Source organism: Crinia signifera, chromosome 3 (assembly GCF_055691185.1).
Source record: "Crinia signifera chromosome 3, ASM5569118v1, whole genome shotgun sequence".
NCBI lineage: Eukaryota > Metazoa > Chordata > Amphibia > Anura > Myobatrachidae > Crinia > Crinia signifera.
In genome coordinates, this window is record NC_139219.1 from 277,881,907 (window position 1) to 277,902,334 (window position 20,428).

At 42.7% G+C, this 20,428-nt stretch overlaps 1 protein-coding gene across 1 annotated transcript in view; it reads left to right on the top strand.

The window, feature by feature from the left end:
- Positions 1-15,969, top strand: part of KLHL30 (kelch like family member 30) — a 49,608-nt gene extending 33,639 nt beyond the window's left edge. The window contains exons 3-8 of the mRNA XM_083178142.1: positions 1,808-1,973; positions 3,158-3,244; positions 4,448-4,603; positions 5,227-5,415; positions 14,881-15,026; positions 15,322-15,969. Of these exons, the coding sequence (XP_083034268.1) occupies positions 1,808-1,973; positions 3,158-3,244; positions 4,448-4,603; positions 5,227-5,415; positions 14,881-15,026; positions 15,322-15,579 (1,002 nt within the window). The 3' untranslated portion in view covers positions 15,580-15,969. The remainder of the gene's footprint in view (positions 1-1,807; positions 1,974-3,157; positions 3,245-4,447; positions 4,604-5,226; positions 5,416-14,880; positions 15,027-15,321) is intronic.
- The last annotated feature ends 4,459 nt before the right edge of the window (positions 15,970-20,428 follow it).

Consider the following 20,428-nt stretch of genomic DNA (forward strand, 5'->3'; position numbering starts at 1 on the left):
GACCAACAAAAATTTCAGCCACAAAAGCCAGGAAAATTGTTTGGGATGCAAAGAAATATCCACAAATAACTTCAGCTGAAATACAGGACTCTGAAAAAAAGTGGTGTGGTTGTTTCAAGATGCACAATAAGGAAGCATTTGAAGAAAAATAGGCTGCATGGTCGAGTCACCAAAAGAAAGCCCTTACTACGCAAATGTTACAAAGCATCCCGCTTACAAAACTCCAAAGACAAGCCTCAAAACTTCTGGAACAAAGTCATTTGGAGTGATGACACCAAAGTTGAAATTTTTGGCCACAACCATAAGTCAACAAGGCCTATGATGAAAGGTACACCATTCCTACTGTGAAACATGGAGGTGGATCGCTGATGTTTTGGGGATGTGTGAGCTACAAAGGAACTGGAAACTTGGTCAAAATTGATGCCAAGTTGAATGCAGCATGTCATCAGCAAATACTGGAGGAAAATTTGCACTCATCAGCCCGGAAGCTGCGCATGGGACGTACTTGGACATTCCAACATGACAATGATCCAAACCACAAGGCCAAGTCGACCTGTCATTGGCTACAGCAGAATAAAGTGAAGGTTCTGGAGTGGCCATCTCAGTCTCCTAACCTCAATATCATTGAGGCACTCTGGGGAGATCTCAAACGTGCAGTTCATGCAAGACAGCCCAATAATTTACAGGAACTGGAGGCTTTTTGCCAAGAAGAATGGGCAGCTTTACCATCTGAGAAAATAAAGAGCCTCATCCACAACTACCACAAAAGACATTAAGCTGTCATTGATGTTAAAGGGGGCAATATACGGTATTAAGAACTGGGGTATGTAAACTTTTGGTCAGGGTCATATGGGTAGTTTATGTTATCATTATGATTTTAAAAATAGTAAACACAGTTGTTTGACAATAAATGGCTTCACCCAACCACTAACCATGCGGGAAAGAAAAGTTTGTGAGTTATTATTCATATTCTCTTACAAATGGCCAGAAAATCTCAAATTCTGCTAGGGCATGTAACCTTATGAGCACAACTGTATTTACCTAATATTTTCTGCATTTTAAGTAGATATTTGTAAGCATTTTCTATCCAATTATGCTCATTCACAAGGGAAAGATATGTAGTTGTTCTGTATAAAATATATTTTTCTGAATCCAAACTTCCACAGCACCTAATTTGTGCTAGAATATAACCATATATATTAATGTCCAACGCTTGTAGTGTACATCCATATCACCTGAATGTGCCTGGTTTACAATACATTACACCTCTCCTGCATTCTTTCCAGCCTGGGTCATCTTGTGCTCTCACTTCTGCCTGTAACTCTTACCCTCTTACCACTTGTGTCACCTTTCACTGGTGTTAACATGAGGAGCTTATGCAGTGTTGCAGTAATGTGTCATGTCACATCAGAGACAGCTCTCACACCTGAACTGTCCTTTCACCTGGATGACATCCCACGGATCATCTGTGCTATTTATTTCCTCCATATCACCTGTCAAAGCTATCATCAGATTCCTTGCAAATCTCTCCAAACTGCCTCTCTTCTCGCACACTGTGAGTTATCTGTTACACCTCGTGTCACGTTTCCCACACCTGTCACCTTTTAGATGTACTGTATGTCACCTCTCACCGCTATGACCCTTGTGCTAACAGTAGTAATTATAGCTGTATCATTCAATGGTGGGACAGGATTATAGACAAAGGGAAATAAAAGGTTGTATAATAATAATAATAATAAGATAGGTGGGAGAGGAGCATGCTGTGCAGAATGCAGGTTTTTATTCAGTCATTTCCCTCCGCTTTCAGGAGACCAATGGCTGTACTGAGCAGACACCAGTTTCTCTCCAACAAGTACTGGTGGTGGTAGGCGGAAAGGTTCTGGAGGAGGAGGAAGAAGATGACGATGATGATGATGAAGATGACACACCGCCCAAGACATTGCCAAATTTTGCTTATTATAATCCCAAAACAAGTGAGTAAATTTACACCATCCAACAGTGGCGGAGATTGTGGGTGACGGGCAAAAATATTATTTAGGCCCTCTCTTCCACCTCAACCGAAAGCTGGACACACACTTTCTAAATTGACTGGTTGGACGCAAAATCTGGTAATTTAAAGGGACATACTAGATGGGTTCTTATCTGCCGTCAAATTCTGTTTCTATGTTAATTTCTGGGAGCAAATAACAATTGACCGTTTGCTCCCAAACAGACAAAAATGGTAATTCAGACAAAATGGTTCAAGCCTTTTGATTTAGCCATTTATGCAAATTACTGTTTTTGTCCATTTTCCAGCTTTTGGGAGCAAATAGTTGGTTGTAATTTTTTTATCAGACATTACCAGATTTTCGTTTCATCCAGAAAGATTGGAAAGATAATATTTTAGTGTGTATCCATCTTAAATTTACAATATGCAACACGGCAGTGTGTGACAGGGGGCAGGATGTACCAAGCAGCGGCGGTACATCCCGCTGCCTATTGCGCCGATTCTCATCGGATATGTACTAACATATGCTATGAGCAATGCAAAGAGCAGCTCTCCTGATAAAGCTCCGCCGGGAGAGGCCTTATGCAGTAAAAACCCAGCAGGTGCACTGGGCCATTCATTCAACATTGCTCAAAATGGTCTGCGGGAGGGCCAGGGGATAACTCATTGTTGGTTTGGGCAGCAGTGGGCCCTAGTGAAATGCACCTGCTGCACCAATGGTAGTACCACCTCTGCCATCCGATATTAATGCCATAATATTTAGTTCCTTGTCCACCTTTGCCTTTAAGGACTATCTGTATAGCAGAAATATATTAATAATAATTGTTGTCTCTGTTACAGTAGATTATTAAAAATATGGCGAAAGGGTTCGGTTTCTCTTGATGCCTATTTCTTCAAACTATTGTTGTTCTTTTGCAACGTGTCAATACAAACTTTATATATTTTAAAAAATAAGTACTGTGGAGTGTGGAGGTTTTCATGGTCTCTCTCCCCCATATACTTAGATGTTGAAATGATAATAAATCAATAATTATTCCAAACATTTTTAGAAATGTTTTATTATGTACCCAAAGCAGAGAGGAGTACAGTGGGATACATGGCAGGGAAGTTAGTGACAGCAGAGGGTTATATTACTGTTCCTTTCCTGACATGCTTGTACATCTATGGCAGGAATGTGGATGGATCTCCCTGATTTCCCGGATTATAATAAGTGGGGGTTCTCTGTCACATCACTCAACAATGACGTCTATGTTACAGGTGAGTGTGATACAGGCATTTAAACAATATAATAAAAAGTAGGTGGTAATGGTGATCCTCAGTAGACAAAAATATCACTCTAGTTTTTTAAGATGTAATTATTTATTAATCAGCAATTTATTTGTATAGAACACACATATTACTATATTACTATATATTATACTATATTACTATATATTATTCAGAGTTGTACAGAGAATATTAAGTCTTTCATATCAGTCCCTGTCACAGTGAATTTTACAATCAAAATTTCCCATCACAAACCTCCCAACTTTTTAGTAGGAATTGGGACTGTGATGCGCAGTGCTCCTGGAAAGAGGAGTGGCCTCTATGGAAAGGGGTGTGGCCTCATGAAGATGCCACACACCCATTGCTTCTGCAGCTAGACTGGCTTGGCTGGGACCACATGCAGTATAAAGCATGCGATCCTGCCGCCCGGGACCTTCCTTGGCGGCTCAAGAGGGGATTGCGGGCAACTTCTCAGAGTGGAGAAGTCAACCTAATGTATGGGGGCCTTTAGAGGCCTATTATGCCCCCAACAATTAAGCATTGAAGTCGCTGCAACTTGCAGCAGTGGATACTTAACTACCACAGCAATTCAGTATTGCTCTAGTTCAGGGGTAGCCAACTCCAGTGCTCGAGAGCTACCAACAGTTAACGTTTTCCAGGTCTCCTCACAGAATCACAAGTGAAATAACTAGCTCCACCTGTGGATCTTTTAAAATGTGTCAGTCATGAGTGCACCTGTGTACCTGTGAGGAGAGCTGAAAAACGTGAACTGTTGGTAGCTCTCGAGGACTGGAGTTGGCTACCACTGCCCTAGTTCAATAAAACTATTAAATCAATGATAGAGACCCAAGTGCAATAACACATCCAGGGCTGCCAAGAGCAATCATAGGCTCGGGTACTAATGGGGGCATTCTCACCCGCGGCCACACATGGGACACTTGTCCTCCTTAGCAGCATTAAACCAGGCCCCTGCTGTGCCTTTCTAATAAGCTTGGGCATGGGAAATTAGTACCCGCTCCTCCTCCCACTTACAAGTTATTACAAACAAAGTAGGAAGGAGCTGGGGCTGCAAGTAAAGGCTTGGGGGCCATAATCGTGGCCCCGGGGAAGTTGCCCAGCACTGATTTAGGTAAATGGTTGTAACCGCTTTCTTTTCGATAGCACATTCATAATTTTCCTCTGGCTATTTCCTAGGTGGATCCCGTGGATCGCGAGATGATTCTTGGTCAACACGTCAAGGATGGCGTTTTGTCCTGAATGAAGGGCTATGGAAACCCTTATCTCCTATGGTTAATCCACGGACTAATCATTCCAGTGCCTCTTTGAATGGGGAGATATATGTTATAGGAGGTCAGACTGTGCAATACACATCTACTGTATATTTATGTCTTTCATATACTGTACACCAGCATTTTCTCAGCTGTTGCAGCATCTAACATAGAACCTACAGTAATTCATGTTTGTACACAATTGTATTGTATAAGGCTACGGAACAGCAAATCTTAGCAAGTGAAGCTGCTGCCCGAAAAGATGGTAGATGACCACCGGAGCCATTGCCAACTCATTTGCAACTACATACATATATGCAGACTATACAGTATGCAAGAATGAGGGACAGCGGCTGCTCGCATAGCGCTATGGCTGCAGCAGTAGTGATGCTGGTGCTTAATGTACATTTTCACACCTGAAGGCAGATAATCTCCGGAATATGGCCATCACACACCTGCGCTTTTGCTGCCACTTCCAGTCACCTCCCCCAAATGGTTCCTTCCTGTCAATCACTATACAATAAAAATCTCATATCGATTGTATTAGCCAAATTACCATGCTGCATAAGCAGGGCGAACGCTGAACATTCGTGGTCTGCACATAATTGCTACGGTGCATGAACTTCAGCAATGCTTACGAATATTAATTAGGCCCACAATGTTTAAAATCAAAGGTAATCATTTATTGGCTCCCTGTCTTCATAGGAACCCTGCAGGATGCAGTGGAGGTGGAGTGTTATGACCCTTACAGTGGAACATGGTCCCGAGTAAGCTCTGCCCAGAAATACGTGAGCAACTTTGCTGCTGTTGGGTGCGGTGGGAAGCTGTACTTGGTTGGCTCCTGTGCTGTTAAATACAATGCACTGACCCTGCAATGCTACAATCCCTCTACAGGTATCAAATGACCAGGATTTTTTTTTTCACCTAACCCTCAACCTTGACCCGCAGTCTAACCATTGTACCTTGCCACTTAATCCTAACCCCTTCTACGTTCCTAGCCCTAACCCTTCCCTGACACACCTTAACCCTAACCTCCCTCCCACCATACGTATTTTCAGAATGCTGGCAGTTGGAATTCCAAGGTCGGTATCCTCATTTATGTCTGCATTCGGACGCCGGTCTAATGGCACTAGACGGGATGCCAACATCGGTATTCTGACTGCAGGCATCCCATCTGCCAGGATACTAAATGCATCCCTCTCAGTGAACTCATCATGGGGTTCAACTAATAATCTGATGATTTGTACAATTGAGGTATCTCTAAAGCTGTGTACACACGGTGCAATATCGCTGGCAATATCTTCGCTGAGCGACCATATTGCCAGTGATTTGTTTATGCTGCGGCGATAAACCGCTGGGTGCGCGTTCCCGTGTTCAGCCCCCTAATGGTCGCTGGAACATGCTCCTGCGAGCAGCTGTTTCCCCCCTGGCAGAGTCTCCTGTTCATCAGCGACCATCTCTGGTTGCTGATGAAAACGGGACACTGAGCAATATATTGCACCGAGTGTACACATCTTTAATATCAAATGTGTTTGCCATTCCTGACCCAATAAACTGAGGAAATATCACCTGCCTTATTGATTTTACTATTGATATATTGTTATGGTAGACACATGTAATCTCTACATTGATGGGAAGCAAATATTGAATATATTGTGAAACATAGAACTGGGCCTCCACAAGTTGGAGGTGAATTGTGGGAAATTTCTGATAAAAAGTAACATTCCCAAGTACCTCCACAATCTGTTGTGCCAACTACTGTTATATTTTATGCTGACAATGGTGCTAATTGAGCTTGGATCAATAATGTACAAATGACTGTGACGCCACCGGCCAGACAGAAAACCTGCCAGTGTAAATTTTGCGAGAGATTTGCTAATGGATTGCATTCGCAATTCCCAAACCAGGTTTTTGCAGTCTGTTTCTCTTATTTATTATAGGCTCTTTATTTGTATCACAGTAAATATTATTATTAGTATTATAAGATAATATATGTAAATAAATAATATCTAAATAATGTATGTAAATAATATCTGTGGTATATTCAGTGAGTTCTGGCTACTGTAAATAAATATTGATATTAGATGCTTAAGCAGGGCCATTCTGGATTGTTTAACCCCCCCCCCTTCTTTATAACACCCTGCATCATCACCACCTCGCATCTGTGCAGAGAGGAGCCCTATAGTATTGTATAACAGACAGAAGGTGCCAAAGAGGGCTGGTTGGACAGCTCCTTTAGGGAGTGGTTAGCAGTTGCTTTTAGGTACACAAGTGCAATAGCGGTGCCCTCCTGCTTTGCAGCCTGGCTGCAGCATCTTAGTGCGACCCTATTCATTAATATAACTCAGCTTAGTATCATATTTCTACAGCAGGGGTCCTCAAACTATTTAGCTATGGGACAATAAATGTGCTGTTGGCAGGTGGCACATGAACGGCAGCATTGTGGAGGCACAAAACACCTCAGGCTGGACAAAAATATTCCAAGGACAATCTGAGATGGAGGCAGAAGTGAAGTGACCACTAATGCGATTACTTATATTTTTACACAATTTCAGTGATGCAAATGTTATGCTATGAAGGCATTGGGAATGGCAGGGAAGCAGTAGATGACAGGGGGTGACAGAGAATGGCAAGATCCCTGATAGCCTGTGATGCGAGGATTCTGGATAGTTGAACTGATTTTTCAGACTTCTTTGGATCACTGACCGGGAGATTAGAGAAGTCATCAGCCTGGTCAGTAACATGGAGTCATGACCCCATGCTGAGATGATCAGGACCAAAAAAAGAAAAAACAGAAAAAGCAAGTCAATTTGTGGACTGTCATCTGAGAAGATTTGTAACATCACTGCCCTCCTATGTCCGGGACACTATGGACGTCCTCAACAAAATACAAAATATCACTCTAGACCAACACACCTGGCTCATTACCTGCGATGTTGAAAGCCTGTATACCAGTATCATCCACAGATATGGTATACAGGCAGCAGAGTATTTTTTAAGTATGGATAAAAATGTACCCCTTAACAATTTTGTCATCAAGTTACTACAATTTGTATTAACTAAAAATTACTTTGTATGTGAGGACCAGTTCTACCTCCAGGTACAGGGGACTGCGATGGGGAGCACTTGTGCCCCCACGTATGCTAACCTGTACCTGGGGTGGTGGGAACGTGAGAAGGTATTTACGGAAGAACATGAGACATACACTAAGCACATACCAGTGTGGCTTAGATACATAGACGACCTCCTCATTATATGGGAGGGTGACATCTGTCTCTTCTGGGAATTCCTTGGGATACTCAACCATAATGACCTAAATCTCAAACTTACCTGCAATGTAAGTCAGGAGAGGGTAGAGTACCTTGATTTGAGCATTAGTATTGAACCGGATGGGTCAATTATTACGGACATGTTTCGTAAAAAGGCCGCTACGAATACATTACTGCATCATCAAAGTGCACATTTTCCCCCGGTCATAAAAGGTCTCCCCAAAGGGGAATACCTACGAACAAAAAGAAATTGTTCACAAGAGGAGACCTACAATAAAAGAGCTAATGAACTGGATTTGCGGCTCAAAAACAGAGGCTACAGCAATAGGTCTATACATAAGGCTAGAAAAGAGGTTGGCAAATATAAAAGAGAACAGCTCCTCATTCCAAAAGAAAAACCTGCACTTGAAGTTGAAGAAAAAATACGCTTTGTGGGCACCTTCTGCAAAGAATGGAAAGAAGTTCAAAAAACATTGAATAAACACTTGGATATTCTAAAAACAGATACTGATTTGAAAGACATCCTAGGTGAAAAAGTTGACATAAGCTGGCGTAGGTGTAACAACTTGAGAGATACTCTTGTCCATAGCCATTTTGAAAAAATTACCACTAACAAAGTCACTAAGAAAGGGTCCTTCAAATGTGGCACATGTAGAGTATGCGCTTACATGGTGCCACGTGACACCTATACTGACAAATTCGGCAAACTATGGAAAATACGAGAATATATCACATGTAACACCGCAGGGGTAATTTATAATCTTGAATGCCCCTGTGGTAAACAGTATGTCGGCAAGACCCGTCGGCCATTAAAGAAGAGAATCCTGGAACACCTACTCAGTATCAAAAATGCATCTAAAGACAAACTAAAATTCAAAACCTTAACACCAGTGGCCAAACACTTTCTTAGATTTCACCATGGCAGTCCAAATGGCTTAAAAGTCTACGGCATGACTAACATCGTCATGAATATCCGTAGAGGGGATTGGGATAGAGAACTCCTAAGACATGAAACCAGACTGATATTCCTTATGGGGTCTATGACCCCCATCGGTCTGAATGAGGAGAATAACTACACTGTCTTTTTATGAACATATTACTATTCTGATATAATCCTCTTTCTCTTCTGATGTTCTTATTCCCTCCTTCTAGCCCATTCACATTATAATATAAATATTTTCTTGTAATCCTATGTCTATTATGTTTTAATCTATTCAAAATTAAATTGAATATTATCTTAATAACGGAATTCAATTTGGGACCACTAATCATAAAGATTGAACACAATGTCGTCTCTTCTCTTTATTACACCTTATCCCTGTTTCTCTTCACTCTGTATAGTGCTATTTTTTACCATATTTTTCACAGTGTTCTCCCCCCCCTTTTCCTTCAATGTGTCATTATAGACACCCTGACACACAGTCCATTCACTACGTGTACAATTTTGTACATGAATCAGTACACTTTAGACTTTAGTTTTTTTCTCAGTATCACCGTTGGATCGGTCTTTTCCTCTCCACCGCGTACCTGAGTGACGTGTGTCTAAATATATCACACGTACCCCAGTATATGCGGTGGATGAAGGGACTTAGATCCCCTCCATTTTCTCTGCACATCATTTCTATGCAGACCTTATCTTTAAGCACCGATTAGCATTTCCAATATATCACTTTCTTCATTTCTTCTATTTTATCCGATACTTGTAATATCTCACACCTAGATCACATGATATTCTCCTTTATTCTCAACATTTTTTACCTGTTACACCAAATCATGATCCATTTTATTAATTATTATACCAATTGTTTTATTTATATATATTATCTTCGTGTTGCTTATAATATTCTGACTCCGTTAATTTAATAATAAAAAATGTGTTTGCTGGACAATATCTGTTACAGTTAATCACCATGAATTATTGTCAGTTCAATAACACAGACTGCCAGGTAAAACAATCCCTTGGTAACATTCTCTGTTACCCTTAATTGATTGATTGTTTTGTCTACCTATTTAATAAATTGTATTCATGTCTATTTTTCAAGTACGATGACTCCTCCAAGACATGTATATTTTAGAGATTTAAACATTATATCTGAAGCTAGCCAAGCTCTAACTTCTCTCAAAGCCATCCCACTTTGAATGGCACTTCAATAAACCAATGAACAAAGAGACTGATACACTCTGAATGGCAGGTCATGAATATTCATTAAGGGCAGGTACTTAAAGGGCTTCCGGGGCTCATTCAGGTTGGTCCTGACGAAGCTGCTAGGCGAAGCGTACGCCGACTGTACACTTCGTGGCTTCTCCCCCTGCTCCCCTTACCCCACTTGAAATGTATTTTGATCTGTTTTTTCCTTAAATATCATAGGTAGCGGCTCTCGCACTTACTAGTCTGCCCGGCTGACACGCGCTGTGTGTGACGTCCACACGAGCGCTTACCTGTCTCCCGGCGAGCTGTATCAGCCGCAGCATAGAATACTGTTTTTCTACGGCTCTCTATACCAGCACTGGGTTACCGTACCCGTGGCAACCTTTGACTATCGCTAAAACGTACCTATTAAGTGTCAAAACACTAACCAATATAACTCACGCTATATTGTGAGTGGAAGGTACAATCTGGTATACACACCAGGCGATTGATTGGTCGGTTGGCTTACCACAAATTTCTCTTTACGGCTCTATATACCAACACCGGGCAGCCGCACTCGTGGCAACCTGTGACTATCGCTGATACGTGCCTATTAAGTGTTATAACACTGATTTATATAACTCACCCTATATTGTGAGTGGAAGGTACAATCTGGCCATACACACCAGGCGATTTATTGGTTGGTTGGCCTACTACAAAAATTTCTGTGATCCACATGTCTATTTAATATTAAAAACTCAGCCACGGTTAACAGTATCATCTGGGTGATTATCACTGAGATTTACCGCTTACCTAAAAGGAACAACTGTGTATTAACACATAATACTGGTATAAATTGAATAAACCAGTACTAGTACAGATCATCAAAACACATTTATAAATAAAAAGTTTATTATACAAAATTGCATGGGACAGGGGGGTCCCACGTTGTGAGGATTTGATCATCCTTTTTATTCCACTGTCCGTGTGTGTTTATGTGTATATGTATTGTGTCTTTTATTTCGCTTAAATTTTATTAATTACTAATTAAAAGTTACATTTTATTCTTCCTCTCTTTGGTGCACCACGCAGAGACATTCTCTTGTTGCTTTTTGTCTCTTCAAAAAACCACAATGCTTTGCTTAAATTTATGTCCAGTGGTAGCACACCCTTCTGACTAATGGTACATGTCACATGAAAAATTATTCAAATACAAGGGGCCTTTTGAAAAACATATATTAAATACCTGTGCGATTAACACCCCCCCTCTCTTGTATGATCAGGACCAACTTTGCGGTCAGGACCCATAGTTTGAGGGCCACTGTTCTATAGGATTACACGGGTCCTCTGCTACTTTTAATATCAATATAACTCGCAGTAGGCAGTGCTTAGCCTTGTGAACCAAAAAAAAATGTGGAAGTCTGCGCTACACAACAAACTTTTTATACTTAGATCTAAAGGATGAAGGTGCCAACCATTACATATACATTATATGTAATATAATATTACATTTTAAAAAATAAGGTACTTGTGTAGTTTTATGGCGCCATGCTATGCTACGTTGTCAGCGTAGGCTAAGCTACATTGTCAGCGTAGGGCAGCGTAGTCACCATACTGTCCCCGTAAGATGCATCTCTGTCCCTGGCATCCCTGGCAAGCCTAGTGACCACCTCTCACACAGCGCCGGTAACCGCCAGATCCCCTGCGCTGGCGGACGCCAGCGAAGAGACGATCATGTGGGCCGTCAGAGGCGCTCCAAATGCCGGTGCGTCTCATATGCAAGTAATTCGTGCGGCAGGGTACGGCAACCCTGCCCGTGTCTGCTTCAGGGAGATGGTCAGGGTTAGGGGTTCGGTAGTGCGTGCGTCTCATGCACAAAGGTGGGGTGCAGGCGCAAGTGCATCTCAAGCACAATAAAGGACGCATTCAGCAGTGCTCCGTTACATACTGGCAAATGCCTCCATTTCAAACCCCCACTATCCACGTCAGCCCAAAGCGCGGCAAGGGGATGCGGTACGCCTCCTCCTGACTTGTTCATGCCCCCACTATCCACGTCGGCGCGGAGTTGATTTTATAAAGAGTGGTGAAAGCAGCGAAAACGAGCCCGAAGCGTGGCGAGTGCAGCGAGCCCCGCATGGGGATGTGGAATACATGTCAAGTAATCCACTGCGATCGCCACACTTTGGGCTTGTTTTCTGCGTCCCCTCGCGGGGCGCGATGCGCATGCCTCACTGCGCTCACCACACTTTATAAAATCAATTCCCCGCCAACATGGATAGTGCGGGTATGAACAGGTCAGGAGGACGTGTATCATGTCCCTTGTCAAGGCTCGCTGCGCTCGCCATGCTTCAGGCTGACGTGGATAGTGGGGGTGTTTCAGGAACACATTCACACCGGTCATGTCAGGCAGGTTAAAAATGGTCAATGGTTCCCACACAATGTAATAAGCGGTGACACAACACTGACTGACTAAGCTACCTGCTTTAGTTCTGGTTAGGCGCGAACGTACACACAGTCGCAGACACAAGCTGACTACATTGACTTTGCGCTGACTACGTTGGCTGCGGGAACATGACGCTGACCCTGGCAGGGACGCTGACTATGGGAACACGACTCTTATGCTGACAGGGACACTACACTGACTAGGTAAATGGCGCCGTGAAACTACACAAGTACCAAAAATAATATAAGAACATATACTTAATATAGCTTAAGGAGTAAAAGAATACTTGAAAATTGAAATATGGGCGCTGGAAAAAATAAGGATTATATAAAGAGGCTAATACTCCCCTATTTTGGTCCTTCTGTCGTCTTCCTTTTTATTCCTTGTCTCGTATTGTGATATGAAATGACAAGAAAAAAGGGGAGAAAGAGGGCAGGTTCCCTCGTGTAATCCTGTTTTGACTAAATTGTCAAATATATTCAACTCCTATAATAATCAGAGAAGGTATAGATTGATGGAATGTGGGGGTTATATCCCCCTTTATAATGCACTCACACTGTGGTGAATTTCAACAGCGTATAATATATCTCTTGCAATAAACCTGGAACTGTATTCCAATGAAAAGAAATTTTTGGGGGTAGGTCCCCCTATCCCAATTACTCAGAGTTGGAAATCAATTCGCATGTCAGAAGGCTCTTTCGTTCCTACGTCCTCGGTCCTGAATTCGGTGCAGGTATAATTACAGTAAAAAAATGAAATGAATGACACCTATGGATACTGTATATGATAAAACAGTTATCCTTTTATTTAAATCAGTGTCATTTAAAATCAATAAATCAAATCAATAACTCTGGAGCCACTTGTACTATCATGGACCGGTACAACCAGGAAACTTCTTGTTGTTTAAATCAGTGGACAGGGTAATTGGGGCCCCGTATTTACCTGACCACCTTAAGTTCTGGAGTTCCCGTCCTGTAGACAATAGGCATCCAAGAGTCAATAAGTATAAGAGAGGATCATCCACCGACGCGTTTAGATCCGGACTGGATCTTTATCAAGGTGCCTTATTGACTCTTGGATGCCTATTGTCTACAGGACGGGAACTCCAGAACTTAAGGTGGTCAGGTAAATACGGGGCCCCAATTACCCTGTCCACTGATTTAAACAACAAGAAGTTTCCTGGTTGTACCGGTCCATGATAGTACAAGTGGCTCCAGAGTTATTGATTTGATTTATTGATTTTAAATGACACTGATTTAAATAAAAGGATAACTGTTTTATCATATACAGTATCCATAGGTGTCATTCATTTCATTTTTTAACTGTAATTATACCTGCACCGAATTCAGGACCGAGGACGTAGGAACGAAAGAGCCTTCTGACATGCGAATTGATTTCCAACTCTGAGTGAGTAATTGGGATAGGGGGACCTACCCCCAAAAATGTATTTTCATTGGAATACAGTTCCAGGTTTATTGCAAGAGATATATTATACGCTGTTGAAATTCACCACAGGGTGAGTGCATTATAAAGGGGGATATAACCCCCACATTCCATCAATCTATACCTTCTCTGATTATTATAGGAGTTGAATATATTTGACAATTTATTCAAAACAGGATTACACGAGGGAACCTGCCCTCTTTCCCCCCCTTTTTTCTTGTCATTTCATATCACAATACGAGACAAGGAATAAAAAGGAAGACGACAGAAGGACCAAAATAGGGGAGTATTAGCCTCTTTATATAATCCTTATTTTTTCCAGCGCCCATATTTCAATTTTCAAGTATTCTTTTACTCCTTAAGCTTTCTAAAAAAAGGTCTGGGTGGACCTTTCCACTTGAAAAAGAAATACAGGCAGCTCTCTGCGCAGATTGATTTAGACCCTACTCTCTTTTTCTCCCTAAGGATATAATTAATATAGTTAAAACAACATAATTTATAATTACATAAAATAGGGAGAAATTAAAAATAGCTAATTTGAACAAAGTAATGAACAGAGAGCAATTGATTATTGACAGTCCATACGGTACCGTATAAATAGATGTGTCCAGTTGATCCAATGTCCTATTGGGGTCCTATAATGGGTGCTGCGTATGTAGTGCATCCACCATAGGGGGTAGTCTCTGTAGCCTGAAAAGTTCATTTGTGGGATAGCACTCCCTGGCTAGTGTGAATGGTAGTCCAAAACAACTGAAGATTCCCCATGGGAAAAGTTACTCACAGGCCAAAGTTACTCACTGGTGTGTATTCTGGAGGCTGGTCCGGTCACTGAGGGACACATACAGGTACTAATTGGCGGTTGGACTGTAATAGGTGTTCTCTCCTATCCACTAGTGCTTAGTCTCATACATATTTATATAGAAATTTGTATAAAATATATTTATGTGTTTTACTTTGGTCCTTCTCAGCATTATTCTAGATTCCACCTAAAATAAAAATATGTTTTACAAAATGTTGTAAAACATGTAATAAAGTGACTGTGAGGTGAAAAGCTTGTGTCTCCTTGTTCTGCACAGATGGCTGGTGTGTCATTGCCTCGCCATTCATCCCAAAGTACCTGTCGTCTCCTCGCTGCTGCGCACTGGGAGGGGCTGTGTACCTCATTGCCGACAACACCAAGAAGGTCTACATGTATCAGCCAGAAGCCAATCTGTGGAAGAAGGTGAGTGTCTTCTGTAAAGGATTAGAAGTCCTAAATGTCAGGGGGGTGCCACTTATATATGTGCCCCAATATTACCCATGTGTGGCTCTGCTCTCCCCATTACCTGCACTGTGGCACAACAACAGAGATGATTTTGTTTGCTAATTGGCCAATTACCATAAAAGCAAGATGATTCATAGCCTATGTTACTCTGAGGATCTCTGAACATTTCAGTGAAGATGTAATATGATAAGACCCAGTATATACATGGTGCCAGCCACTCCCTACCTAGTTACCTCTCCTCATTTTGCTACAGGTTCAACTCCTGCACACTCTTCATGAGAATGGGGGGATGACTTCCATTGGTTCCCAGATCTTTGTGACAGGAGGTCACTGGCAGGGCATGGCACGTGAATACAGTGTGGTGATGGAGTCATACGACAGTCTTGCAGATGTTTGGACTCGGAAGGGGGCTCTCCCAAGTCGCTGGATGTATCATTGCACTTCAGCCATCTTCATGGACACCTCCCGCTGGAAAAGAATATTCCAAGGACAGTCTGAGATGGAGGCCTGACAATGCCATGCCTCAAACGATGACAAAAGCAGGATACGCACTGAATGGCTTATGCGCAAAAAACGTTACAACTGACTGGAATATTTTGTTTCACGGTCTTATTCTGAATGGAAAGTGGTAATCATACCCATTCACTTGTAAAGCCGCTGATTTTGTAATTTATTTTACAAACCTGCCATCATATGATGTGTAATGGCAAGTCAATTCCATTGTAGTCTGCGTAAGGCTAATACATAATGTTAAATTGCAATGCTTTTATATCATAGATTTTGTAACTGTTAGCACTGTGTAGAAAACAGAATTATGGATAGTTATGCAGCGCCAATGTTTTGTACTTAATAGAAATGCAGGGTGAAATGTAAAAAATTGCACCCTATTCCATTTGCGAATTTCTGCCAAAAATCGCAAATGTGACATGCAATATGGTGCGATTCTTTTAGCTGTCTAAAAAAATCGCACCATATTGCATAACACATTTGCAATTTTTGGCAGAAATTCGCAAATGTAATAGGGTGCAATTTTTTAGACAGTCAGAATTGGCATGCAATTTCTGGCGATAATTTAGTAACAAAAATGTGCGTTTTTTTTAGACAAGTGCATTTTTTTTTAGTAACGGAAGTGTGTGGATTTGTGTAAAATATAAACTGGCGAGGGATTTCCCCCCCAGTTCATAACCAGTCTCAGGCTCATTGAGCGGGTTCCCAAATCTGGAGAAAAAAAATTGTGGGTACCCCCGTATTTAAGAAACCAGCACTGACTCTTGGGCCGGTCCTGGTTCCAATAGCCAGCGGTGTCATGCCACAGCCAAGGGACACGTTTTTAGCAAGTTCCCCCAGCTGAACCATGATCCCCCTGTCTGGTCAGCACTGGATGGGATACCTGGGGGAGTGGGGACCCCCCAATAAAAAGATTCCCCCCCAGGCTTTACCCTTCCAGGGCTGAAGCCCGGGGCTGTCCCTGCCACCCCTGGGCTGTGGGTGGCGGGTTGAGGAATTTGTGCAAAAACTATAACAAATCAAAACCAATGTATTTTTAAACTTTTTACAGTCCAGTCCCAGCAGGCCTGCCCCAAATGCTGGGTCTTGGTGAATTACAAGTCCTAGGGAAAATATGGGAAGTATGGTCTGCGCTCGTAATAGCAGCTTTTATATGGTAAAGGTACAGATTAAAGCAGAGTTAAAAGCGCTTGAGTAAAGTATGTGTGAGAAATACATTATAATACATAATAAAAAGTGCTTTGCCGTTTTTGAAATAAAAATGTTTACAGCTCTTCGTGAGCAGTTTTGGGGGTTCGAGCCGTGCGAGTCTTCCGGCACTATATTGAAGAGCCTAGCATGCCCTATCTGTCCCTACGCTTACCTAGGTCTTCTGGCCTTCTGTCTTCTCCACGTGGCGCTCGTTTCCGATCTCCACACGCCAGCCGTCCGTGACCGGAAGTTCGGGTGTAGCGGGTTTCAGCGGTGTATGCGGTATCAGCTCCCCAGGCTACCAACGCGTTTCGAGAGTGAAACTCTCTTTGTCAAGGATGCCGGATTGTATTTCCTGGTTCACCAGTCTGTCCCAGCCAGCAGCAGCAGTGACTCCAGAGGACAGCACAGGAGTCACTGCTGCTGCTGGCTGGGACAGACTGGTGAACCAGGAAATACAATCCGGCATCCTTGACAAAGAGAGTTTCACTCTCGAAACGCGTTGGAAGCCTGGGGAGCTGATACCGCATACACCGCCGAAACCGGAAGCCGCTACACCCGAACTTCCGGTCACGGACGTCTGGCGTGTGGAGATCGGAAACAAGCGCCACGTGGAGAAGACAGAAGGCCAGAAGACCTAGGTAAGCGTAGGGACAGATAGGGCATGCTAGGCTCTTCAATATAGTGCCGGAAGACTCGCACGGCTTGAACCCCCAAAACTGCTCACGAAGAGCTGTAAACATTTTTATATCAAAAATGGCAAAGCACTTTTTATTATGTATTATAATGTATTTCTCACACATACTTTACTCAAGCGCTTTTAACTCTGCTTTAATCTGAATCACAAGTCCTAGCATGCAGGGCATTAATGGGCCCACTGGTTCTTATAGTTCACCTGTGAAAACAATGTAGAAAAAAAAAGCACACCCACATAGAACAGTGCAAGTTTAATATACACACCCACGCCTTCACTTCACATACTTAACCTTCCCAGGTTCCAGTGATGGAGCCTGCTGGTTCATAAGAAGAGTCTCCGGTACAAGACTGATTGGCTGTAGGTTTCAGCTAATAAGGGCTAAGCAGGGTCCCGGCACGGAGGTCAGCAGGACTCCATACCGGGGACTCCTCTGCAGAACCAGTGGGCTCCGTCAATGGAACCTGAAAGGGTGATTATGTGAAGTGAGGGTGTGGGTGTGTATTTTAAACTTGTACTGTTCTATGTTTGCGTGGGTGTCTTTTTTTCTACATTGTTTTCACAGGTGGACTACAAGAACCAGCAGGCCCATTAATGCCCCACATGCTGGGAATTGTGGTTTGCCAAGTACCAGCATTTTTTTTTTTTACACAAATTCATCAGCCCGCCGCCCCAGGTACCTTATCCAGGTTTGACCAGCCAGGGTGATCATGGTTCGGCCAGGGGGCCATGCATAAAAAGATTTTGCCCCTTTTCATTTGATTTCTCATCCCGATCCTTTGGAGTCAGATGAAAAGTGGCTAAATAGCAGTAGTGTATGGCCAGCTTAACTCTGCCCTTTATAATCAGGATGCAATAATGTCTAACTTGACTGAATACTTGCCCTTAAGGTTAAAGCAGTGGTTCCCAAACTGTGTGCCGTGGCTCCCTGGGGTGCCTCAGGACACATGCAGGGGTGCCGCGGCTTGGTGGTCTAGGACCAACTCAAATTATTAATGGTTAATTATTTATGAGCAAAACCAGTGCTGGTGGCTGCCAATCATAGAATGTGTACAATCAGAAGCAAATACTGCCCTTTACCACATAACTGCCACTAAGAATTGCATATAAACCCAATCTAATAAAAAAATTTGGGACCTAGGGTGCCGGGAAAAAAATTCTGATTCTGTAGGGTGCCGTGAATCAAAAAAGATTGGGAACCCCTGGGTTAAAGGTTATGGCACAGTGGGTTTATAGTTATTATACTTGTTTTCGGATGGACGCTTGGCACAACCCAGCCCGAAGGTCTTGTTTTAGTTAGTCCTGGGCTTTGCACACGCTAGAAAAAGAATTCGGCTTGAATATGGATTTGCTGCTAATCTCCAATCAGCGTAATTTTCACAAGCCTTACACAGGGTGGGATTTCACTCTAGCTGGGGGGTGATTACCTGATCACAGGGCTCTGCAAATTAGATGCCCAGCGATCAGGTCTGAATAACCCCCAAAATTCCTAATCCCATTTGCTGAAATGCAGCCCAAAACCTCCCCCATGCTTTACTGTTGCCTGCGGAAACGTATTATTGTACCACTCTCCTCCAGCCCTTCTTGAACAATCTGCCTCATGTTACAGCCAAATAAAACACATTGACTCTTCATTCGAGAGCATTTGCTGTCATTTTTCTGCACCCCAGTTGCTATATATTTGTGAATAGTTGAGTTGCTTGGCCTTGCTTCCACATCAAAGGGATCGCTTTACTAAGCTCAATTCTGCCATGAAGACCACTTCTGGACAGATTTGTTCAAACAGTAGATGGGTGATGGGTGTACCTTTCTCTTAATGCTTTTTGCCAGTTCTAAGGCCTTAGGTCCTGCTACCAATAAAGCACCAATGTGATTACAAAAGTGCTTTATCAATCCTTCCATATTGTGGACTACAATTGTTGCTTCCTCCATTCATCAGTTGCCTTCGATCCAACACCAGTCCAACCAACCCAAACCCTCTGTTGAGGCCCATTGTGCCTTATAACTAATTCCAGGATTCTTAGGTCTTCCAAACCAGTGGTTCACAACCTCAGTCCTCAAGGAACCCCATCAGTGCATGTTTTCCAGGTCTCCCCACACAATCAAAGGTGAAATAATTAGCTCCACCTGTGATCTTTTAAAATGTGTCAGTGTCTAATGAGTGCACCTGTTCACCTGCCAAGTGCACTGTTGGGGGTCCTTGAGGACCGAGGTTGAGAGCCACTGTTCTAAACTATTCTAACCCTTTCCCATTACACTCAAAATTGTATTTTCCTTTTATGTTGTATGTACCGGGAATACTGTATCATGCTTAACTTCTTCAGGACCTGAAATGACCTAATCAAGGTGTTAGTGCCTAAAATGACCTATTTGACTGTTATGGGGTGTACACATGATGCGATAAGGCAGCTGGGCGATGTTTTTGGCTAAGGCCAAATACACTGTGTATGCAGGGGATACGGTCATTTGGTCCACAGCATGTTGGTTGACAAGCATTGGGTCGACACAGTTAGGTCGACATGGGGATAGGTCAACATGGTTCTAGGTCAACATACAGTAGGTCAATGTCGACACAAGCATTAGGTTGACAGTGTCTAGTTCGACATGGGGTTTTTCACAGTTTTTGGAGCCGACAGGTGGTATTTCATGCCCTACCATCCTCAAGGGCGTGGTGGGAGAATAAAATAGTGTGCCGAGGGCAGCAAGGGGATATGGTGCACTGGAAACTGTGTCCATGTTGACTGTGCCGACATTCGGGTAAAAAAACTGAAAAACCCCCATGTTGACCTTTTCACTGTCGACCTAGACACTGTCAACCTAATGCTTGTGTCAACCTATTGACCTGAAGGAGTGAACCAGAATTTGCCACAAGGAGTGAACCAGAATAAGGCTCTGTGTGTGCACAGCTATAGGACCTAAAAAGACCTAATTCAGTTACTTAAGTTGAAACTACATACAGTACTGTAAA